Below are 25,642 nucleotides of genomic sequence, written 5' to 3'. Positions count from 1 at the left end.
ACTCAACATGCTCTAAACACAGGACACACACACACTCTCTCTCTCACACACACACACACACACACACACACACACACACATAGAATGTGACGACAGCGTGGGTCTGGATTCAATCTGGGCGCTTCCATCAACAGGCCAACCCATTTGTCCTAAATCTCCATACTGTCCTCAGGGCCAATAGACAGAGAGAAGAAGAGGGGGGGGGGGGTGTAAAGGAAGGAATTTTTGGGTTGTAGCCCAGCGTTTCTATATGGCTTTCATCTCCATACCACCTCCATTAGAGCATGCTTAAAGCTGCTGGCAGGTCAAGACGCTTCTGCGGTGGAAACGCTTCGCCCTGACCTGAGGGCGACCACAGTGTGCAAAGACACAAAAATATGTTTCGCAGGAGAAGAAAAAAAAAATTAAGAATGTGGAAAAACATCAAGGTGGAGAGGTTCGTTTCTGCATGCGATTTGGAAAGAGACATGACCTGCATGTACCGAAGTACTTAATGTCAGTTTATGATCGTGTTTGAGGAGATGTGAGGAAGCATCCAAGTGCAATCATGGTGAGGAAATCGACTCAGGGTGTATTGCCGAGCAGGTTTGCACATCCGGTCCATATCCAGAAGAAGTGCAGTCTGGTTAGTTGAGTTTTCAGATGCAAAAATGCCTTGCCTAGTTTAGAGGATTCTTCATGGTTAAGCTCCTCTTTAGCTCCGCCCTTCCTCTGTCTGGCTTTATTAACTTACAAATTGCCACAAACGGGACCACCAGAGGTGCAGCTGGCGGGGGGGAGAGGGAAACCCATGAAAACTATATTCAGCCAGGGTGTGTTTTTCCTTCAGAGCATCATGTCAGTGGAATTAGCCGTTTTCACACATGCCCTCCGGAAAATATCTAGATCATTTCAGGAGGACCGCTCTGGATATTCTCCTGACTTGGCTGTTGACGTTATGCAGAAGTAGCGGACTAAGCAACAGAGTCCGCTATACGATGCCATATTGAGAATATTTGCCTTTATAGCAATGCGATGTGTAGTTAAAAGGAATCACACAGTCAACAAAACGAGCGGAGAACAACAAACTGAAGAACAGGAAACGGAGATCGTAGCGGATCGCGTACATACGCTATATGCACCGACTCCAGTATCAGGATTTAAACGCCACCACACTCTCCCATTGGCTCGATGTCATTTCTCCGGATAATATCCCGCTGTGTTCTCACATCAGCTCTCTCGAAAATATCAGGAATTTTCAGGAGTTTTTCTGCAAGTGTGAAAGCCCTCAATGACGGAGTCAACATCCGATCATCTGTTTAAAGATAGTGTTAAAAAATGTGTGTGATAGAAATTGTGTATCTATAGACGTTGTGTTAACCATGCATGTAATCGGGGTGGCTGTGCACCCTTGATGTTTCTTTACATACTTTTTGTCTGGTGAAAGTATTAAACTAAAGGATAGTACATACTTTTCTATCTTGAAGTGTGGATAAAGACACATGTAGCAAAAAAAAGTCTGCAAATTTGTTTTAGGTTCTGTTTTAAAGAAAGCCAGACATGTTGACTTCACTTCAAGTTTTGCAAGATTAAATTACAGGCAAATGTTGAGATATAAAAATGCATGAAAGTTGCCTCAGAACATGTCAGAATGCTTACAAGACAAAAGACTAGACACAAGACATATGTGTCTTTATGTGTGTGTGTGTTGCACAGGTGTTATCCATGTCAGCATGCATACCCCACGGAGCCTGAGTGTTTTCATCACCCGACTCCAAACAACGTCATCCCAAAGAAAGAAAAGAAATCCGTTTTTTGTTGTTGCAATCAGTCTGTGTCAGTCTTTCCGCTCATCTGTGTGAATGTTTATCTGTGTCTGCTCGCTCTGCTCTGTCTGTCTGCTCATGTTTTAGTCTGCTGATGTGACCTTCCACCCTTCCACCCATATATCCATCTTCCTGCCTGCCTGCTCTGTCAGCTTGTTTGCAGGGCTGGTCGGCTGGCGGGTTTGTCCCTGGGAATCCCTGAGTAATGCTGCCGATAGTTTTTACAATTTTGGGTTAAGTGCTTTAAAGACGTACACAAGATAGTGTAGCTTTTGCGCCGTGTGCAAAAAATCCCAAAAACGTACTATAAAATTCAGAAAGCACACCCAAAGGATAAAAGTATTAACCTTATTAAAAATGGGTCCCTTATTCACAAAGGGATTGTACAGCTTTTGCGCTCCCCTAAACCTGTGCAAAATAGATTTTGCAAACTTGCAAAGTGTTTAAAATGTTCCACAAAATGTGCTGCAGCGCAAAAAGCATATATATCTTTACGCTTATTCAAATGAGCGGTTATGCATTAATTTAAGGCACAGTTGGGCACTTTTTAAACAATTAAGTTATATACATTGGCGCTAAAAGCCACCTGTGGTAAAAATGATAGTTTTTAACCATGTGCTGAGAGTTGGTGGTAACTGCGCCACAGTATTTATGAGGTCGGTCACTCGTAAAATTCAGAAAGCACACGCAAAGGGTAAAAGTATTAAACCCTTGAAAAATGGGTGTCTTGTGTGCTCATTGTCTTGTGTCTTGTGCGCTTATTCAAATGAGCCATTATGTATTCATTTAAGGCACAGTTGGGCCCTTTCTAAACATCTAAGTCATATATATTGGCGCTTACAGCCACCTGTGATTGTTCTTACCATGTGCTGGGAGTTGGTGGTCACTGCGCCACAGTATTTATGAGGTCTGTCACTCCAAAACTCTCCAGTTATCCTGAAAATTCTAACTCTGGATGATTTTTTGAAAAGTACAGTTTCTTGACATTTTGTTATTATTATAAAATATCTGAACGAGCGGCTCTTGCTGGCTTTGTTATGTTAAGATACAGATGAAGCTTTGTTATAAAGTAGTGCTACTTCGGTACAGACTCAACTTCACAATAAACAGGTTAAAACTGTGATTGTTGACTGAACTCAGATTGGTAAGGATGAGACGCTTGGCACCTTGGCGCAGCAGAGAGAGGAGGTGCAGTGAGGTCATCACCACAATCAGACCCAATGTTATGTGACAGTAATAGGACCTTGAGATAGAGCAGATAGCAGTGGCAAATCGTGCTCAACACACAGCGCTATTAGCATCCTGAATCGCTTCTGAGTTCAAACATTAACCTTCACTGTATCATTAGTGAGGTTTTAACCAGGAGCTAAATCATCCCCAGAGGTTTCTCTTCCTCTTCACAACAAATAAACCCCAGTGATTCATGCAGATTTTCTATCCTATGCTTTTGAAGGCCAAGTGACATCCCAAAGGCTTTGAGCTGGTTGCTGCTAGCTTTTTTCCAAGATGCTTTGCATGTTTTAAGAAGTCTGCAGCGTTCATTGTTTGCAAACAAGATGCAGTTATTTGCAGCATCATGTTCAGGAGTCTCGTCATGTTTTGATTGACAAAGAAAAAGTGAGAAAGCGGGGCATCAAGCAGAGCATGTAGCCTGCGGTTAGCGTGAAACAATTTCCACCTAAGACTAAGTCGGTTTTTCACAAAATAGTTATTTGTCCTTGAAACTTCAATTCAATTTTTGTTTTTAAAGAAAAATTACAGATTAGATGCATACAGACTGTTTTTTCTGTGATTGTTTTGATCATACTCTAAGAGTGGCTATCACCCTTTTCTCATGCAAATGCGTGTTTGCAAACACAACCTGTTTGTCCCCGTAGTGCGCCTGAATGGCTTCTCTTGTCCGTTTAATAAAGGCTGCGTCTCACATACAGATGCTCTCCCCTTCAGCTCCAGCTCCTCCACCTTAATGCACACGTGTCCACACACACACACACACACACACACCAACACTCAAAGCATCCTCCACCTCCCACGCTTCCTTAATGTTTTCTGCCGCAACAGTTGCCATGGCGTCTCTGCTCACCACTTGTGCGGGACAGCACAATAACAAGGAGGAGTGTCATTCAGTGAGATAGGGCTTGTTGTGCATGTGCCTAAATCTACTTGTCAGCATTAACTAGTGAATCACGATTATTTAAGGTCTGAATTCTTTTTGTTGTTGTTGCGTTTATGCTATTTTGTCCCCTTTGGGCACATCGTAGTTAAATCTTCCTCAGTGTCTCCCTATAGTTGCAGTGATTGGAAAAGAACAACAATGACGCATCTTTGAATGTCTCATTGCACTTTAAAAAACTTTCAGACAGGCTCAGCTTTGGTTGTACCAGAAGGATGTTACTTTATTTCAAAATAAAAGCACAATTCAAACAGTAATTAAAGTACTCTCAGTTTAAGAGCTGTTCTTAACTCCCTCAGATTAAGACAGTACAATGTCTCATTTCAGACAGCTCAGCTTTGGATCTACCAGAAGGTTCTTACTTTATTTCAAAATAAAAGCAGGGTTGAATTCAAACAGTAAGTAAAATAAAAAAATAAAAGCTTAATTTGCCAAAACAATGAATTTAGTAAAAAATTGAAATTAAAAATGTGATTAATCACAATTTAATTTAGCGATAATCACTGTTAAATTGCCTAGTCAGCATAAATGATTAAGCACTAATGCAGGGGTTCCCAATCCTTTTCCCTCGGAGTCATAGCAGCAGGGTAGTAGCGTCAGGATCAGCATGCTCATGTCAACTCAAATCTTGGATGAAATTTGTGTTGCGTTTTTTTTAAATAGCTATCGCTAAAAACTATTAAGAAAACTAATTTCCACACCTGCTAGAGCACATCAACTCGTCCATACTTTAAAAAAGAAACAACAACAAAAACTCATTGTCCCTCTGTCTTCACTCCTTTGTCACCGACACGGTCCTGCCTGACGTGAAACATTGAAACCGACTCTTGCGTAAACCGAAGGAGCAGCCGTTGAGGACTCTCTCTCCGTGGAGCGAATCTCCAGAGACGTCTGAGTAAAGGCTTTGAAGCAGCTCGAATAATAGAATGAAACGTCCACTGAGTGATGTGACCTGGCTGTATTGGCTTAGCCTCCTTCAGCTGAAGGATAGCATCTCTTCTTGGTACATTTGTCCAAACACTCTGTGTGGTTATTTATCTGCCAGAATGAATGTTTGGAATCTATTAGGGAGACATTTGGAAGTCTCCTGTGCGTATGCTAAGTGTTCCTCCCAAAGACTGAGTTTGAGAAATCAACTTTTTAAGATGGTTTGAAATATCCCAAGTACAGAATGAAACGTCCCAAGGTTTCATTTACAATTGTGCCAAACAGCCAACTGGCCAAGACTGTGTATGCAGCAACTTTTTTTGATAAGTGTATGTATGTAGGAACTTTTTTCGATCAATGTATTTTTGCAGTAACTTTTTTTCCAATGAGTGTATGAATGCAGGAAAGACCAGGGGTCAGTTGGGGGGCCCCAGGCCTGTTGGGGGCCCCCTGATGGCTGATAAACTTTAGACCACTGCAGAGGCTCAAAATGTTTGCAATGACAGCAGACATTGATTTTCAATAAAGATAAACATGCAAGCTTTGTAAGGTTTTTCCACAAGAGGAGAAGGTAACGACTTTTAAAATGCTTGTTGTTGTTGCTGTTGTTGTCGGTCAGATTGATTATTTCTGATGCGTTTGAGGTAGTCAGGAAATCTAAATGCTGATTGGCTTTGACAACACAGCTTAAACCTGCAGTTCTGTGAATTCCTGTTAGATTTTGCTTTGTGAATTTCTAAAAAAACCAATTCCCCAACCATGATCACATTTTTAAAAAATCATCATAAATCTTAGACAGGGGCTGATCAGTGTACAATGAGTGAGAGACCGTCCAATTACCTGCTTGCATGCAAATGATTTTGCTAAGTGTTGCCAACGCTTTGTCTAATCAGGGTTTTTTTTGTTTTTTTTTATGCAAATCAAGTTTAAATCAAAATCACACAACGCGGACAAGGACATGCAAATGAAATGGAAGCAGATTGCTGAGTACAGACAGCACAGCCTCCACTGATTATTTATTCCTTATTGTCTTATCAAACCTGCTTGTCGTCTACGATGAGAAACTCAATGAGGCGGCCGTTTCACCGCTTTGAGGTGCAGAAAATGACTGTATTCAAATTGAGCAAGTTTGAAAGAAGATAACATCTTTAAAAAAAAATCTGCAATATGAGCTTTTGAATGGGAGCTACATACTTTCCTCAGCCCCTGCCCCTTTCTTTCTCTTTCTTGGCATTCTCTTATTTCTTCTGGTGATAATTTGCAGAATAGAAAGTGGGCTGGGATTTGCAGGGTAACTGATGATAGGATACGGTACTATACCGTAAATGTACTTGAGCTTGTATCCCCATTTGTCAGGAGGCTTAAAGCCCACCTCAGCTCTGGCTCTTTGTTCCAAGGCTTACTGCAAGCTGGTTTGTGACAGCCTTCCCAATATGGCGACCTCCAATGATTGGCTTCAAAATCCCTCTTCAGAAAGCAAGAGACAAACGCCCATTTTTATATACAGTCTGTGGTTATCACAGCACTAATGCTAACTCCTAGTTGAACTGGCAATGACTTATGACTAATTGTTTTTACAATGAGCCTTGAAAAACTGAGTACAAGCAACATTCTTACCCCCTTATCCGTATTTGGATTCCCAACATTTCTCCCAGTTGTCATGTTTTATTGTTTCTGCATACCTTCTGTTACATGCCTGTATGTGTTCTTGCGATCACACAAGTGCAGGTAAACCATGTCGGGCGTGTTTGCGTAGCTGTATACACACTCCATGGATGTGTCTGCGTGTGATCACCTGGCCTGAAACATTACCAAACCTTAAATATCAAAGTGAAAACTGAGCGGCCTCACTTCTCCTCAGCTCAGGGTGTAAATATTTAGTCTGCAGAATAAACACAGCAGACTTCTAGGAATGCTCTGTTCACAAGCGACAGCAGCGCTTTCATCCCTCCGAGGATAATCTGGGAAAAAGACAAATACTGTCGTTTCATCTGAGTGTGCCGCACGTGTGGCTATGAAGCTATGGCGCTCTGCTAAACTGTAGATTACAAAGAAGAAGAAGTCCTCTGAAGTTATCTATCTTTATCTGATTTTTGAAACATTGTCTAAAAAATGTTGTTTCCTTTAAAGGTGCAATACGTAGATTCCACCACCAAGGGGGCTCTCAATCAATACTACAATAGCAAAAGACGATGTCGAGGCTGGCGGGGAATCATGGGCGTTCTCTCTGCTACTATCTGTAGCAATTATGAGCATGTAAAAACTTATACCAATGTCTGCCATGAGGTGCTTTCACGTTTTAGCACAAGAAAAATGTGTTGAAAATTGCCCCTGTGGTCGTTTAAAAGGTTTGTTAATCCATTAACCATTTGTAAAAAAATAAAAAATGAAACAGTCTGAAATGAGACTTCAACATTTTCCTGGCAACACAAAGGTTTTGTGTTTTGAGGAAGTTCTTAACTACTAAGACAGAATTGTCATGTGCTTAAACATGAGATCCACCAGACAGACTCCCTTTTAGTGTGTATATGTGTGTGTGTGTTTGAGTAGAGGCATACAATGAGTAGAATACGGACAGGAGGTTTGGCGGGGTGGGGGGGTTGACAGATCCATCCCTTCTCTTTTTTACAACTCTGGAATGCAGCTGGAATCCAAGCTTGACTCCCCTGATGGCTCCACCCCACACTCCCACCACCTCACATCGGTGCCCCCCCCCCCCCACACACACACACACACACACAAGCTGGGTTCATTCCAGTTATCTGATGTAGGTTAGGTCATTCTAGCCACAAAGTAAGTGGTTTCCTGTTCTTACCTGTCCAGCCGAAGTGTAACCCCATGTGCTCTACTTTTTGGTCGTTTTGAAACCAGGCTTGGTTCCAATAGTTCAAAAGTGAATTATTAACACATGACTAGGATCGGATAAACTGTGCCCACCTCTGCAGGTTTGTAAGCTAATTTTCACTTTTGCAGCATTTGTTCTTACATTAGCTTCTAAGGCTAAAAAAAACACTTGTTCACTCACAAGAGTCCGACCGATTAATCGGCCAGCCGATAATTTTGGCCGATATTAGCATATCAAGTGACTATCGGTATTGGCTAATTGTATCGCAGATATGCGCCGATGTTACTAGATATATTCATCAGTCAAATAGCATTTCATTTGAGTTTTATTGTGATCAATTAGCAGTTCTATTTCACCAGCAGAGGGCGCTGTATGGATTACAACAAGCATCATCACTCTCCAAATTGTCAAGCTGTGATGCACAGTTAATTTCCAGTTGAGCGACCATCTTGTCTTCATTCTATATATTTTCCACAAGTGTTTGATAACTGCATCTGAGGGATCAACATAATAAATATGTATATGTGTAACTATATTTATCTATCGCTACAGATCAAAGATAAATCCAAGAAAGGTATCAGTATCTAATATCGATATCAGTATCGGCCCCAAAAATCATATCGGTCGTGCTCTAGCCACAATTACTGTTTAAAGTCTTTGATTTCTTCCACTCTGTCTGAATGACTCAGCCTTGAAGTGACATTTCCACAGAAATGTGCCCACCTCAGTCAAACCAATTCATAACACTTAGCCTTAACATCTGGTTAGGCAAAGGTAAGGCCGATGCTTAAGGTAAATGACGTTTTGCGCCTCCAAACATTTTTTCCATATTATTTATAATTCCCGTCGACGTTCCTCGTGTCACATTTTTCCACCGAGAACTTTCACAAACTGCGTCACTGCCTTCGAAAACGTCTAAACTATCTTTCTTTTTTCAATGCTTACATTTGAGAGGGACGCTTCTCTTTGTTCTCACACCTACAGCCAGGGTCAGTGTGGTGTTTACATCACCGAGTTGTTGCCGCGGCAACAGACAGAACCCCTCGCAGTCAGAGTCTGCAGAGTTGAATTCAGAAATCCTTGGGAGGAATATGAAAAACAAAGAGACACAGGAAGAGATTTTGGTGCACTTGTATTTAGCGATAAGGTCCTTATTGTCGGCTCGTTTAAATGCAACACAGTAAATATGGCTTTTGAGACATCCCCACATGAAGATGTTAAATATGACTTCTTACATCTGAAAACAAACAAAGATCACAATTCTCTGTGCCAGTATTAGTCACATTTATTTGCGAAGAAAAAAACACAATCTGATTGTTTCTGATACAGACCAACTTGCAAGTAGCAACGAGCTCCTTGATTGGACAAGAAAGATGAAACATGCTACAGAACCCTAAAGTTATAAGAAACTGCAGGACAAGACAACCAAAGAAATGTTCAAATCAAAACCCAATTCATGCCACGTTTTTTGATCTTTTGAGGTTGAAAGAAAGAATTTTCAAACATCTCTGATTGTCCTGGTCTCTTTAAATTTCAAGTCAGCGTCCAGAAACCCGCAATGTACACTCATGTTCACCAGCGTCCTTTAATCCCAAGTGGAATCCCATCTAAACCCTGTAAACACACCCAATGAAGCAAATCCAAACATGTGTTTAGTCATGTTATGATCGCCCGGCTTGCTGGTCTTTCTCGAGCCAACTGTCTCCTCTTTGTGCAAAATGGAAAGATTTAATAACTTCATAAAACCAAAACGGCATGAAGACATGCAGGTAAACATCCAAATACACACACACACACACACACACACACACACACACACACACACACACACTGCACCATATGACTGCGGTAAGTCATTTCAGAGCCTATTAAATCTCCATTAACACACAGCCTCCCTGCTAGCCGGCGCTAATCCAACCCAGGTGTGTGTGTGTTTGGGAGCGTTTTTACCCAAACTCCAGTTACTGCTACTTCACTCTCTCTCTCTCTCTCTCTCTCTCTCTCTCTCTTTCAGCATTTCTCTTCTTTCTCTTTTTGATACCTCTTCATTTCTTATCTTGTTTCAGACAAAAGATTCTACTTCCCACGCTTTGCTTTCATCCTGGCAGCTCCGCAACACCAAACCTCCTCCAATTAGGTCAAATTAAGGTAAATTGCAGCTCTCAGCGGGAAGTCAGACTGACACACCTCGTAGTTAATCTCATTAAGCGCACTCATTGCTCTGGCCTTGAAGAAAAACAGCCTTGTTTTTCCCTTTTTACATAAATGAAACCTTTTCTTTGAGCTTTCTTCAGCCGTGTCGGCTGTCGCTGCTCGTATCAAAAACATTACTGTGATGATTCATAATGTGATTTATTAATGATGACATGTTATTGTGGGCTGCGTATCACAATGTAACGTATCGTATCTTATTGTATCATGTTACATCATGTACATTAATGTAAAGCATCACATTGATTGCATTGCAAATCGCTTTGTGTCGTGTTGCGTTTCGTCGTTTTGCGCCGTGTTTTGCACCGTGTTTTGCACCGTGTTGCTTTGCGCTGTTTTGTGTCATGTTGCGTCCAGTTTTTTCATTTTGCGTTGTGTTGCGTTGTGTTCCGTTTAGTCATATTGCGTTTTTTTCATTTTGCGTTTTTTTCGTATTGCGTTGCGTTGCGTTTTGTCTGTTTGCGTTTTTTTCGCTTTGCGTTGTGTTGCATCGTTTTGCCTCATGTTGCTCTAATTTGCATCATGTTGCGTTGTGTTGTTTTGCGCCATGTTGTGTTGCATCATTTTGCATCATGTTGCGCTGTTTTGCATCATGTTGTGTTGCGTTGTTTTGCGCCATGTTGTGTTGCATCGTTTTGTATCATGTTGCGCTGTTTTGCACTGTAATGCGTCATGTTACGTCATGTTACGTCGTGTTTTGTCGTTTTGCATCATCATCACGTTTTGCGTTGTTTTGCGTCGTGTTGCGTCGCGTTGTTTTCCGTCATGTTGCATCGTGTTTTGTCATTTTGCATTGTGTTGGTGTTGTGACATGTCACGTTGCATCATGTGTAATTTTGTGTCGGGTTGCGTCGGGTTTTGTCCTGCTGTATGGCATCATATCATATCGCGGGTTACCATGCAGTTCCCCCTCCCCCAGTTTGAGTAGTTATAACCCTCTCTGAGCTGGCAGCAGGCTCATTTGCTTTTGTGTTAATGAAGCATACCTTTTTAAGTAGCATTCAATAAAAAAATAGGATACAAACAGCGTGTAGCCTCCAAAATGTGTCCTTTTTGTATTAACAGCCAAAGCCTGAACACAAATTCTGCTTTTCAACGTTTAAAAAATAAAACACTGTGTCCCCGCTCTTAAGTCCAAAATGTAGGCCAACAATGCTGGAGGTTTTTTTTTTACTATCTTGCAGGGACTACTGGATCTCAGAAACTAATAACTTATGCACACAACCTCTGTCAGTCCCTCACGCACACACACACACACACACACACACACACACACACACACACACACACACACACACACACACACACACACACACACACACACATGAATGTTCTGGGAAGGTACTCTGCAGGAGAGAATATGATCTCTGCTTGGAAGTGACGCTGTTCCCTCGCTAAAGCAGCACAAACACACATTGTTATGTTTCTGTGTGTGTGTGTATGTGTATGAGCGTGTGTGTGGAGTGATATGTGGGTGTTGGTGACAGTACAAACATGTCCACTCCACTGGAGCTCTCATATGAGAATACTTGTAATAATAACAATCGCACGTTTACCAGACGCTTTTATTGCTTTAAATGGTTGAAGAAAACCGGCCGATTTATTGGAAAGTCAGCGCGGCTTGATTGTTTAAATGCCTCTAAGGTAAATGTTTGCATTCAACGTGTAAAACATATTTTTTTAAAGTCGTGCTAAAAAGTCCAGCTTTCCTTGTCCACTCCTTTTTATAGCGCTTCATTTGGCCTCAGTGCTGTGAAATATTGCCCTGCCTGCAGCTGCTATCGGCCGTTCGAATGTTTTGGTAAGATAGTCATGACACAGAGGAGACAGATGTGCGCAGCTGTGACCGGCCGCCATGCAGCCCACCCACCCACATTTATTCTGTGATTCATCATCTGTGCCTCTGCAAATACTGCAGAATGTTCCCAAAGTCCGGCCAAGTCGTAAAAAAAAAATATTCACGAGAAGCTCATTGGCACCCTCTGGTGGCCAAAGTGAGTCACTACAGATACTTTTGAAAGCTTTTTCTGAAGCTCCTGAAATTGGCTGGTTAGTCTAGTTTTTTTCCCTTCCAAATCCACACTTTTATAAACAGGTTGAGCATGAGAACAAGTGAGTTTCAGAGGGGAGGGGGCAGCTAATGGTCACTTTCCTCAATGGTCCCGGCTCAATAATTTCAAGCCTGCATGACAGCTATGATGGAGGAACTTTTTGACTGAGGATTGATGGGTAATCAGAATCAGGGTTTGTATACACACACATTCTGAGTATTGATATGAGGCTGTGTGGCAGGGCTGAAAATACTTGCATGCTCACCTCTCTCTCCACTTTTGCACCCTTTATCCCTATATCAGACACACATATGCACATTTTATGGAATTCTGTAAATGTAATACGAGTGTGGTTTATGGTTTTGAATCTTCTTATTCGATTAAACTGGGTTGTATTTGAATGAAAAAATGTAGATATTAAGTCCCATCTTGCACTATAATTATGCATTGACTTTAGTTTGATACTTTCTTTAAATTAAGGCAAAAATGTATAATGTAAGGTCAGTGTCAGTGTAGTTCTTCAAACTCTCCACCAGATGGCGGTAGAGGATTATAACTCTCATTCTCAGGATCATGCCTTTCTGATGAGCCAATGCGTCAGACTTAGAAGTGGTTTCCCTCCCGTCGGACTATGAAGTTCACACATCACAATTAAAGTGGAGCTTTAAGCATAAGCTGCACAATCCTCAACTCACACCTGCAACCGATACCACTCGCCCTGACTCCCCCCACCCCCCTTCGCCTCTCCTCGCCTGGCCTGGCCTGGCCTCTGGAGCCCGAGTGTTCCTCCTCTGAGCTGTTTTTCTATTTATAGCCGCAGAGCTCCGGCTGTGTCTGAAACTTCTGCTGTCTCTTTTTTGTTTTGATTCCTTACTGTCTGACAGATGTTTTTCGGGGGGGAAGGGGGCGATGGTGAGGGGGTCCCACAGTTTAAATCACTTTGCCTGTCAAGGCCGGGGGGGGGGGTCATGCTTACATGTATACTCCAATGTCAAGGATACGCTTTCATAGAGGCCAGCGTGGCAGGCAGGAAAAAAAAGAGAGAATTAGAATCATTTCTCTGAGTTATTCTGAACAGATGCTCAGATTATGGTGAAAAAATCTGCAACTGTCAATGTCCTTAAATTGACTTCACTTCTAATCCGTACACCAGAATGACCTGTATGAGAAATGGACGTAATTACTGCAACATCATCCGTTGATTTTGATGCAATGTTTACATAAAAACGATCCACTGGAAACAGAATCGCTTTTCATTCTCCAAGTAGTTCTGAGTTCAGACGTCAATGTTTTGATATCAACTGAAAAAACCACTACAAACCCTGTAGTAAGCATTCCAGGCCACTAGTTGGCAGTGTGAATTTGTCATGAAACTACACGCTACTCAAAAACGACCTTAAACTACAGAGTGGATACATTTTAAGGGGGTAAAAATAAATCATGCCAGGCGCCATTTTCACAAACAGAACTTGGGAGTCGGCCATTGTTGTTGTAGTATTGTTGTATAAGGCGCATGTGCTAAATGTCTTGTGTTGGCCGATCTCTACATACAAGCAGGAGAGTTTCCCCATGCAACGTTCAAACAAAGAATTAGTCCAAATGATGTTCACATATTTTATTGAATTGATTGATTGGTATGGACATGTTGAACCGGTTGTTGTTGGGGTTTGAAAGATGACACTGATAATTGGCTCCATGTTGGTGGAAAAAATGGATGCTTTGCTTTCAAACCGGCATGATCTAATGTTTTGGTTTAATTGCTGCGTTGAAGATCAAGCTGGGGATTAGAAAGAAGAAGGTTTGGAAGGATAAATGAAAGGCAAAATAAAGGCAGGATGTCTGTTAAAGTGAGTCAATAAAAGTGAGGAATGGACCGGAGGAGTAAGCTTCTGACAACCAGGTTGAGAAAGGGTTGGTGAATGGAAGGGGAGAGAAGAAGAAAGAGGAAGTCAAGGGGGGCGGAGAGAGGGGTCACTTGGTCAGTAGCTGCCTCGGGGGCCTCGCCGTGAAACTCTGACCTGGAATTCCAAATAAATAATTCCCTTAAATCTCCATACTGAAAGAGCCTCTCACACAAACACACACACACAGAAAGGAAGTCGAATTGAACGATTTCTCCAAATCCACCGCTTATTTGAAGTTCTGCCTCCAAGTATTTGGTATATTTGATCAACAGACACTGGATAATACCGCAGGGTTAAATGCCACACACGTTCACACAAAACACTCACAGGTAGTAAGACTGGAAGCTTAGCTGCCCAAATCCTGCAATGTGTGAGCAGGAACATTCAGTTAATCTTTCCTAAATGCAGCATGAAACACTTTAATTCAGAGAGCTCTTCAACGATAGTGTTGATACCATCACACACTAAATAGGCAGTCACATAAAGTCACCAAAGTAAGCAGGATGTCCTTTCTTGAACTCGGACGTACCCAAATCACAAACCAGCGTTCGGATCAAAACTGGACCTCAGATAAAATCAAATAAAGAAAATTGAATTTTTATTCCTTTGGGCTCATTTTTCAGCAACAGGACAGGATATGAACATGTAGTGTCCTCCTGTCCTAACATTCCTTATGATTGTGGCGCACAAACACACACTCATCGAAACAAAGAGGATGTAAAAACTCTTCTGATTGGTATCTAAAGATCTGGAGAAAATTTAAAATTGAAAGTGAAAAAGGCTACTCAATTGCCCATATTCAAAGTGCAGGAAGACGATGGGTCAGAGGTTATTCATGGCTTCACGGCGTGTACTTTGCAGTCTATAAAGTGTGACGCTGGTTCATTTGAACCTTCTCATTATCCTTGTGTTGTAACATTGTGCTTGGCAAATTGCTAAGGTCTGGGAACATTATGTCCATGTAAACGGAAAACAGGGACGAAGCCAGCCTTCATCTTTGGTATTTCAGCATTCCCTTCGTTCCTGAAACATCTGTCCATCAACTTTAACAATTTTTACTGAAAATACATGTTCTGTTTGGCTAACACATTTGGTCTTAGCATTTAACCACAGTTTTCAGTGCCCAAAATGGACTTGTTGAGCACTATAAATTCATCAACAGTTCCTTCAAAATTGGCGTTTTAATTGAGGATTGGTATTGCCTACGTGCTGGGATAATTGGTGAACAACTGTAGCTGTCAAGCTAACAGAAATATGCTATAATGCTGAAAACAATGTACCAACAAGTTGACATAGCTCTCTTAGCTTCTTCCTGGTTTTAAAGTCTTTTGTTTGCAGTTTGTTCAAAGAACATAACTCAGGAAAAAGGATTCAAGCTAGCTCGCTAGGGGTCGGTTAGCAAACTCATTAGCTTGGTTGCTAATGAAGCAACGAGTGTTCATGGAGATTATTTGAAAGATTAGTTGTAATTGCATTGTAACTGTCCGTGTTTTAGAACTGTTTCATGTATTTTAATTTTGAAGTGTTTTTAACTTTTAATTTCAATTGAGGCTGGAGAAATTTCAAACGACGGTGCAATGCATGCTTTTGCTACCTTGTGGAACCGGGCCCTCCCCACCCACTCACTGGAGGTAAATTCTCCTGATAATATCCTGCTGCGTTCCAACACGTCCAAGACGCTTGTGTTTGAGATGTTGTGAAACGTGCTCACTCAGTGTGTGGACCAAATCACAGAAGTTTACGCTGATTTAGACAAACACTTAATTGGGAGTTGTGGTTCTAACACACTGCGGCACATGTGAGAGGATCCAATCCATGCTTCCCCTCTGGTCCATGACAAACCGCATTAGAGGGAACATTAGTGGAAACAGGGGCCACTGTAAATGCACACACACACACACAAATACCCCATGGGATGAACATTTTTGCCTCAAAGACCTAACAGTGCACAATTAGATCATCCACCCTCCCACACACACTAAAAGTAACTCAACACGGTATGCGTTCTCACTGGAGGAGAGCTTTAATCTGCAACAGGCAAGAGGGACGCAGAGAGAGATTCTAGCCACGGAAATGAATGTTTGCTTTTCAGCCGTCTCTATTTCAAACTGCTCTCTCTCTCTTTTTTTTTTTTTTTTTTTTGCCGTCATTGTTGAGAAAACATCCCAAAGGAGATGTGAGATTGCTCGACCGAAAACACTGCCAAACAAGCCCCGCTGTTTCATATGGTTCTTTTCAACACAGCATTAGGCGCTCTTGTCAAAAAATTGACCCCCCCCTCCCCCCCCCTCCCCCCCCCCCTCCCCCCGTGACAGGAGGTATTGTGTTTCTCCGTGCGGCATGAGAAGAGGCTTAAAATATTCTTTCTCACACATTGTACAGTATGTTTGGGTCTCTCAGGTACGGCCATCTCATTGGAAACAAATGTTGATGTCATATCCTATTAGCCTCTAAACTGCATTTCTTACTTTGTTGATGCTATGATAGCTCGCCCTATTTCTTAAAGGAACAAGGTAAGATTGCTGTGGGTGCAAATGGGCGACGTGAAAAAAGCCAAGATAACATTTGCTATCTTTTAAAGATACAACATGTAGAATTTTGACACCAAAATATCTAGGCTTTGTGAATACAAAACCGACACAATGCATACGACTTGGTATAATTTGTCAGTCCCTTACATTACGAAGGGTTGTGTACAGTCGATGCAATATAATGCATGCCTCAACACCCTCATATCCCTTGAAACCAAAAGGAATTAACACATTTTTGTGAAGAACCACTCAAGCTAAAACTACTAAGAAAAGAGGGAGGGATGTTCATAGAATGCTGCCATTGGACGGCGCCATTTTCCCCTCCTGTGTAAGGGACAGACAAGTAGTGTTGATCCATTTATCAAGTGTGAACCCAACTGAACAGTGTAGAAAGACAGAGGCCACCAGTGGTATCCTCTGCTGTCCCGTTTGTTTAGTGTGTTCATACCAAGCACTCTCTACTCCTTGACAAAATAGAGTTTATGTTTATTAACCTGTAGACATTAAGAACCTTGATTCATTGTATCCACCGCTCGCCCTCTTTCCTGTTTACATTTGAAAAGGGTGACATAGTTAAAAAAAACTGAGGAAGATAGTGCTTACTCATAGGTCATAAGAGAATGAGTCAACCTCCAAGCCTCAGAAAAATTGCGCCCTCTGTGTTCCAGTCAACCCCCTCGAAAACAGACATCATACTGGTCTGTCGGTGGGTTGTTCATATTCACAACCAGGCCTATTAAACTTAATGAGGACTATAATCAAACTACAGCCTGTGCAGACTCACATTCGTAAATCCAGAGCCTCTCCCTGGAGGGCAGCTGTATTGGAACACACTACAGAGGTCACCCTTTCAATTACAAGGAATGTTTGGCTCCAAACAGCAACTCCTTAATTGTTTTTTTGGTTGTTGCTGTTTGTCAAATGTAATGCAGACCATTCAGAGAACAACCCATGCAAAAAGTCCACATGAATGTTTTGTGATTTGCTCTTTCTATTCTTGTATTATTGCTTGGTAAAGTCTTTCAATAGTTGGATTGGTTAGCATCTATGAATACATCAACAACAAGAAGCCTGGCTCACTGCAGCTATGGCTTTAAGAAAACTGTGAACAGATCCAAGTCAGAAACAACGACTGTGAGCCAAGAAAATGTGCCCGCCCTGACTCACAGTTTCAGTGTTTTGACGGCTCTTGCACCAGCGTTATGACGTTTTATAATTGACTCCTTCATCTACATTCTGATTGACTAGCTCTGCACTCCCACACCAGGATTCCTTTATTTTTTTGTTTAAACCCAAAAAACGAGATTTGTGAGACCTTGCAAACCTTGGCTGAACCGTCTGAGGCGGTGCACGAATAAAGTTTTCAGTGTGTATTCTTGTGTTCAAGAATTCCAAAGATGTCAAACCATCAAGGTCTTGTTCCTCCGACGCAGCCTTCTCACTTTGTGGGATCTCGGGGAGGAAATCAGGGAGGAAAGGCAGAACGGATAGCTGTTTGGTTCAAAAGTTCAACAACTTTCTTTCATGATACTGAAATGATACTGACACAGGGAATCTTACAGATTTCAAAATTAAAGTGTAAAACTGCTTTTACATTGATTTATGTGAGACGATTTGTTGCTTGACCTGAACTCAGTCTTTGTCTGTCAAGCTTAATTTGTGTTAACAAAGGGAATGTGAATCTAAAGTAAACTAGAACACAGTAGAGAATAGGGAGATTTGTCATTTTATGTGGCTTTTGTAATGGACTCAGTTATTGACAGAAAAATAAACTTTAAAGAAACACTGAAGCAAATAACTGATTACCTATATGCTAAACCTTTTAGACTACATATTCAGTGAAAATGGAAAGGTAGGATGTGATACGTTACGATACGTTATGATAGATTACGATAAGGTATGATACGATAAATTACCTTACGATGCGTTAGGATGTGTGACGATACGTTACAATCGTAATATATAATACCTTATGATGAGTTACGTTGCGATAAGTTACATTACGATAAGTTACATTACGATAAGTTACGTTACGATAAGTTAGATTACAATAGGTAACGCTACAATGCGTTAAGATGCATCACAATATGTTACGATAAGTTACCTTACGATAAGCAACGATGTGCTACGGTACAATACGTTACCATATGTTAAGATGTGTGACAATACATTACGATCACAATGCGTTACGATGTGTCACGATACGTTACGATATACGTTACGATACATTACATATGATATGATATGTTACAATAAGATTTTAAAATATGTTACTATTGGATACAATGATGATGTGATACAAAGCTTTATTGTCATTTTGCTAATTTGCAAAACAACGAAATGACCAATTATCAATAATTCAAGGCTTTAAGTTTATAAATATGAATTTTACAGGCATTAGTTTGCTTTTGTGACATATTTTCAGATCATTCATAATCCAACAATGGCGGAAATCATTGCAGACCCCATGGCAACCTCAGAACAGCCATTTTAAATTTAATAACAGCGCTTTTCATCCAACAGCTTCAGCATCTAAACATCCTCTCATCTTCAGCCAAAAATCCTCCCAAAGCACTGAAAAGATGTAAAGTTCAAATCAACAGATTTGTTACAGTTTTTCTTTTCTGTACTAAAACCATGTGTTGTCGTTATAAACACTTTAATGTGGTCCGCTTCTGTTAAAAAAAGAAAGAAAGAAAAATAAATCTTAACTGTTGGCTCCTGGCAGGGAGCCATGACCTGTGTCAATACCCCATCTTCCACGGTTCATGGCATAAGCAATTGCAAACATGTGCAGCAGCTCAAGCTGGAGTGTTTCAGCAAACACAGAGTTTGAATCAGAACGCATGCTATCTGATTAATGACGCATTACGCCAGCAGTTTGAAAAATGGTATTACAGTATGAGCAAGTTTCAACACAAATGTTTTTAATGGGATTTTTCACATACCGTGTGAAGAAATATGGAAATAAATCACACTAATGTTACACAGGAAATCTCACAAAACAGCCAACAACTGTCTCAGAAGGATTCTTCTAAGATATTGATACTTGTTTTGGGTTTTTAACATCGAATAACTTTGTTCATTTTGCCTTTAAAGGAAACATTTTCTCGCTGTTTTGTCCCAGATCATGTTGATCCACATTTCTAGATGTTTCTAGGTACATCCATTTCTCCATTCAATAAGACAGCCCCTCAATTAAAGGAATCGAGCAGTTTGTTTTCCAAAATGCTAACACCTGCACGCTAATGAGCTAACAATGGAAATGCTCACATGCTGATGTTTAGCTAGCATATTGGATACCTCCTCCATCATCTTAGTTAACAAGCTGTAATAAAAGTACAGATAAAAAACCAATGGAATCGCCATTAGTTTGGCAGGTTTTTTGTTAAAAACCAAAACATTTGAGAGGTTTAACCCGATTTTTGAGCTAGAGGAAGAGTCTGCAGAACACCCGAGTCATTGAGGTACATCCTCTTGGACTCTTGAAGGGCTCTACTAAATTTGAGATTCTAGATCCAAGGTGACCAACAAACTGAACGTATGATTAAGTTCAGCCAAGGGTCCAAGGATCGTGATATCATCATGATTGTTGGCCACGTATCAAGTCATATCGTATCGCAGCTTATCCTATCATAACATATTGTATCCTATTGTATTTTTAGGTATTGGAACATATCGCATCATGACCCTGCAACTGCTTATACAACATTTGATTGACTGTGTGAATGCATTCAAGTTTCACATCCCAAGACTATAGTCTGAATCCAAATAAATACCTTCTATTATTCATTGTTGTTATGGTTTTGTAATGGTAGAGATTGTATTTGGGAATGGCTTACGACTCTCTCTCATAAAAAATGAGAGTCTAAAAATAGGCCGTACAATGTCAACATTCTGGCGCCCCATAAACAAGCAGGATTAAATGGGCAGACCACTCTTTCCTCTCCAAGCCTGTGTGTGAGTAATAGTAAGCTATTCTCTGGAAAGCAGAGGGACTGTTTCACAAACTCAACTTACAAACTCCAGCGCATCAATAGCCCCGTTAAAAACCTTCTCTCTGTTTGAGCAAGACCTTGTGTTGACAATGATGCCCAACTTTAGAGTCGTCACTCCACACCAAGAACTACTTCCAGTCACCGACCCGCCAACTGTTGAAACAACACAGATCGAACGACTGATGATTTTTTCTTCTTTTTTTTTTTACGTCAGTGTTGCTTCAACATCAACAGCCTGGCCATGGAAACAGCTGTTCAGCCATCACGGCCAATATAACTGTCAGACCTTTTCTGTTCTGTGTAAACGACTGTATTACATCTCCACTTTGTCTCCGCTGCTCTCTTCAACTCGCCCTCTCTCTGTTCTTGTCTCCCGTCCTTAAAAAGGCATAGCATGAGACTTGATCTGCACAGGTTGCCCTCCACACGATGACACCCAAACACACACACCACCAAAAAGTACAAATTCAAGAATGTTGAATGGGATCTCTGATTGGATCTCCAGCAAAAGTTGGACCAACAATCAAAATCATCAGCCAATGATTCGCTAAGAAAGAGTTCTGTAAAGTTCAGTTGACTGTTACTGTAGCGTAGAGTCCTTCCCTGCCCTCGTTGTTGAAGTAGAAGTAGCTTTGTGAAGTATTTTTGTGGCACTGGAGGCCTTTGTATCTAAAATATCCTGATGATGTCATGAGGGTAACCCTAGAATTGGCTTGGAAACTACAGATCAATCCAACCAGTGGTGAAGAGTTTGAAAGCCACATTTTTTTCAAATAGCGACACTCAAAAAACCAAACCAACTTGGTGGTCGCCAAGGGTCCATTGCAGGTGTCAACAATCTTTGAACCCTTTCGTTATCGTTGGACGCCAATGGGACCAACGGCCAACTTTCAAGGCTTCTTGTGTAACCAGTGTTTGGAGATTAGGGCTGGCCAGGATTTCCATTTCCCTGCTCTGTATTGTTTACAGACTGACTATAGCAACGTGAGGAGCTTGAAATAGGTTGGAGATGAGATGCCACGTCTTGGAGCCATTTGTTAGCACTCTATCGGTACATGCAGATATCTGTTGGCCAGTCAGTTTGTAGACTTAGCGATGTGGAACAGGTACTGCTGTGAAATAGTTATTTTGTGATGCTTTCAGAAAAGTATGTCACAACTTCATCAATCTATCATTGAGTGCATTCCTTACATGACGTCTATTCACCCTCCATTATTATTTTTACTTCACACCGAATCTCTCAGCAGACCTGAAACACTTTTTTGGCGTCGTCTTTTTTTACAAACACTCTGAGGTGCAATAACTTCACGGTCCAGGTTTCACTAATGACTCCAAACCCGGGTGTTATCCTCAGTGGGCCGTAGCAGTAAAGGAAGGGGGGGAGGGGGCATGGAAAACATACGTGTGACAGCGGTGGGAAAACTGTGCCGAGTGAGAGCTTCTCGACATCTCGACGGGAGGAGAGGAGAGAGTGTGGAGATGTGCGTATCAGCGTGTGAGACTCAGAAACCGAAAGAGAGAGAGAGAGAGAGAGAGTGTGGAGCTGTTCTTTGTAATCAGAAATGCTGGGAGAGCTGTTTGAGGGCTTCATGGTTTTGACCCCTGCGACCACTCGCAGTCGTGAGAACCGAGTCCGGTTCCCCTTGCATCCGGACACGCATGCAAACACACACACACACACACTTAAGGCTCCAAGAACAAGGAAGAAGAAGTTACAGGAAGGCTGCAAAACAAGCAGGAAAAATCATCATGCTGGTTCATCTGTACATGTGGACACGTGCCAACTATGCAGCCTATAAAGCCCCCCCGCTAAAAATAAGTCGCCCAAGTATGTTTTGTTAAGGATTTCATACGCTGCCCTCCCCTCAATTCACACTCAATTTGAAGCCTATATGAAGACAAAAGACGACAACAGTAGGAGGACTTTCTGTGCACTTCGTTGCACATTTTGTGCAATAAATTAATCCTTCATCTTCTTTAGCTTTCCCAGAAGTACTTTGGTAAAAGATGAGACTCTCAAAAGGAGGAATCCAGCTTAGAAAAGGTGAAGCCGTGCCTCCTCCCTCGTTCCCTCCCTCCTTCCCCGAGTTAATTACCCATGTGCCCTTGGGCAAGACGACTGCCCCACTTGTAGTGTACTGGTTTGATACTGAATGGATTCCAGGTGCAGATGTCACCGCAGGGTCAACAACACTCCCACTTCTAAAAGCTGTAAATTCTCCATCTATAGGCTGCATCAGCACCTCTGCTTGTTATGTCCGAATGGACACATGCGACTATCTATGTCAGGGATTCAAACCTTGAGTGTACCAGAATCCGATTTTAAACAGATGTTTATCCTGGCCGCGCGCTGGATGAGGCTTGTAGTTGAAGTAAATTGAGTGTAAAGTCTGCTGATTGCTTTTTGTGATTGTTCCAGGAGCTGAGCGTTAACTACAAACACTGACGCGGTCACCTGTGAGATGATGGGACAAAAATCCACAGAAGAAGAAACTTTAAGTTTAAAAAGCTTTTTTTTTTACCTCTGATTTCCACACCGCATAGGCGCGGGAGCTGCACGGCTGCGCTTTCCTCTGGAGCCACCTTCGCGGGGAGAACAGCGCGCCAGTGCTCCCGGACTGCGCCGCCGCGGATCCCCGCACCAGAAAGGGTAAATCCCCGGCGGTATTCCTTTTCGCGCGCTTCCCGAAATCATAGTCGAAGCTGAAGTTGGAGGACGGAGAAACATCCAGGGGGATCGACGGGGAGGAAATAGACGGCGATATGGGCTCTTTCAGCGTCGGGATCTTGGCGCGTAAAGACGCTTTCACAGCCAAGCGCTCCGAAGACGCACCTGTGTCGGCGGCGGACAGCGACGCTCCCTCGCTCCCGGTGCCGCAGTGTCTTATGATCGCGGGGTCCAAGCTCCGTGTTTGGCGCAGCCTCCGCTTGGTTATGGCTTTGGAGGCAGGAGAGGAGCAGGAGAAGACGCTGTTGAGGAGTCCTTGAGCGGCAGACATGTCTCCGGATGTTTGGATTTCACATCAGCTCAGCGCAGCGCAACGCATCTCTTTAAAGCTCCCATTCAGCTTTAAAAAAAAAAAAAGTGGAAGGTCCAAATATGTGTTGGAAAAGAGCTGGAGTGTGCTTCATTTGGGCTGTAGATGCTGCGCAAAAGTTGAGAAGGATTCTTTTTCCTTCCCTCTGCGCGTTGGGCATTCCCAAACCAGAGTGGAGTGAGAAGACAGTTTGAGAGCGAAGAGTGAGTGTGCAAGAGTGGGAGGGGGGGGGGTTCAGGAAACTTGATATCAGTATCACCATACCATCATATTAACCAAAATTTAATTTGTTAAACACTTTGGATTAAGTTTCCACCATCCGAGTGAAGTTTGCATTTGAATAGGTTACTGTTTGTTGTCATTTTCTCACTTTCATTCACCAAATTTCCTTCAGAAAACCACAATTCTCTCCTTCATTTTCCTGAAAAATCTTGCACCACATTGACTCTCTCACTCTACAGCACCATTTTTTCTGCAGGCAAAAAAAAAAGTGGCACACGAGAAGTTTTTTTTATGATTAATAAGTTCATTATCATTATGGAAGCAGACAGACACAATTAGACGGGGGAGCAGAAGGTCGGGCACTTCAGACAGACATGATTCAGCCGGGTGCTGGAAATAGGTTGATTAATCCGTGTCTCCCATTAATCCACTTCACTGTCTGGGAACAATAATAGGCCTATCAGCGAAGCCTGCTGAGTGCTATTATTAGCCAAACAATAAGTGAGCCGCAGGATTAATCACTATTTGCCTTTCTTTATGCACCTGTGGCTATGTTCCAGCAGACACTTGTTTACACAGATGCTTTTGGAGGGGCTCTGAGAGAGAGAGAGAGAGAGAGAGAGAGAGAGAGAGAGAGAGAGAGAGAGAGAGAGAGAGAGAGCAGGATGTGTGGCCCAGTGTGTGAAAGTATGGGAAAAATGAACAGGGACAGCGGGGGTCTGGATGGGAGGGGGTGCCGAACGGCTGATAAAGGAGCTTATGAAGCTGCGCCGCGTGACGCGCTCACACACATACACACCGAGCAGCACGACATGACACTGATAACAGCTGAGATAAATTTGACCCTTCTAAAAACAGTCTGCAGGGGTGAACAAAAAAAAAAAAAGGGGGGGGGGACTGAGAACGGACTGAGTGAAAACAAAGCGGCAGGACTTATGGAAAGAAAACATTGTGGTTTGAATTGGAGCCCGACCGATTTATCATCCAGCCGATAATACCGGCCGATATTAGTACATCCAGTGACTATCGGTATCGGCTACTTTTTTATCACAGATGTGCTGATTTATTCACGAGTCATAAAGCATTTAATTTGAGTTTCATTGAATTACACTAGTAGTTCTCTTTTACCAGCAGAGGGCGCTATATGGATTACAACAAGCATCATCACTCTCCACAGTGTCAAGCGGTGATGCACGCACATGTGCGGTTACTTCCATCGTCCGTATAATGTTTATATTTTCCGCAAGTGTTTGATAACTGCATTTGAGGGATCAACAAAATGAAGAAAGATATCGGCCGATATATCGGTGTCGGATTTTCTTTTCTCCCCAACATCTGTATCGGCTCCAAAAATCTCATATCGGTCGGGCCCTTGTTTACATTATAAAAATGAACATAAAGAAGCCAGCGCAAATCAGCCGAAAGCATCACTCAAATGGAACAATAGTTCATCATTTATGTGATTTTTTTTTTTCCCATGTCTCCAAAAATTGAAGTCCAGACCCTTGCAGCATCCTTGACTTGTCGTGCTGCATTCAAGCTCTTTATCATACATGAAAGACAACCTGAGCATTGCTGGACTCAGGTTTCTAATATGTAACCATGGAAAATGTCCTAATGCAAAACAGTGATCATTTGACATGTCTGTCAAAATATATCAGCCGGGGTCGGAGGGAACGGGAGTAAAAGCAACAGTGCTACACTCGAGCCGCCCACGTTCAGCGTTATATACACACTCTCCATATTTGGTATACGACGTTAGAGAAGCGCTGCCTGGAACCATTCGAGGCAGAATGAGTCTGGATTGGACTCCAGCTGTACGGACAGCGTTTCCCTGTGCCGGGAGTTCAGTGTACATTTCATTGTACGAGCCTGTTAGGCAGATATGGATGGAGAGGTCAGAAGGTCAGGAACAAAAGGAATCTATAGCCTATAGG

General features: G+C 42.1%; 1 protein-coding gene across 2 annotated transcripts in view; it reads right to left on the bottom strand.

Annotated features, from left to right (window-relative positions):
- LOC109984128 (rho GTPase-activating protein 6-like) overlaps positions 1-24,079 on the bottom strand; it is a 72,885-nt gene extending 48,806 nt beyond the window's left edge. For both annotated transcript variants that reach the window (XM_065951748.1, XM_065951749.1), the window contains exon 1: positions 22,968-24,079. In XM_065951748.1, the coding sequence (XP_065807820.1) occupies positions 22,968-23,444 (477 nt within the window). In that variant the 5' untranslated portion in view covers positions 23,445-24,079. The remainder of the gene's footprint in view (positions 1-22,967) is intronic.
- Between the last annotated feature and the right edge of the window lie 1,563 nt (positions 24,080-25,642).

Source organism: Labrus bergylta, chromosome 24 (genome assembly GCF_963930695.1).
Source record: "Labrus bergylta chromosome 24, fLabBer1.1, whole genome shotgun sequence".
NCBI classification, from domain to species: domain Eukaryota; kingdom Metazoa; phylum Chordata; class Actinopteri; order Labriformes; family Labridae; genus Labrus; species Labrus bergylta.
The sequence above is the reverse complement of the archived record's forward strand: the minus strand, read 5'-3'. Positions and strand labels throughout refer to the sequence as shown.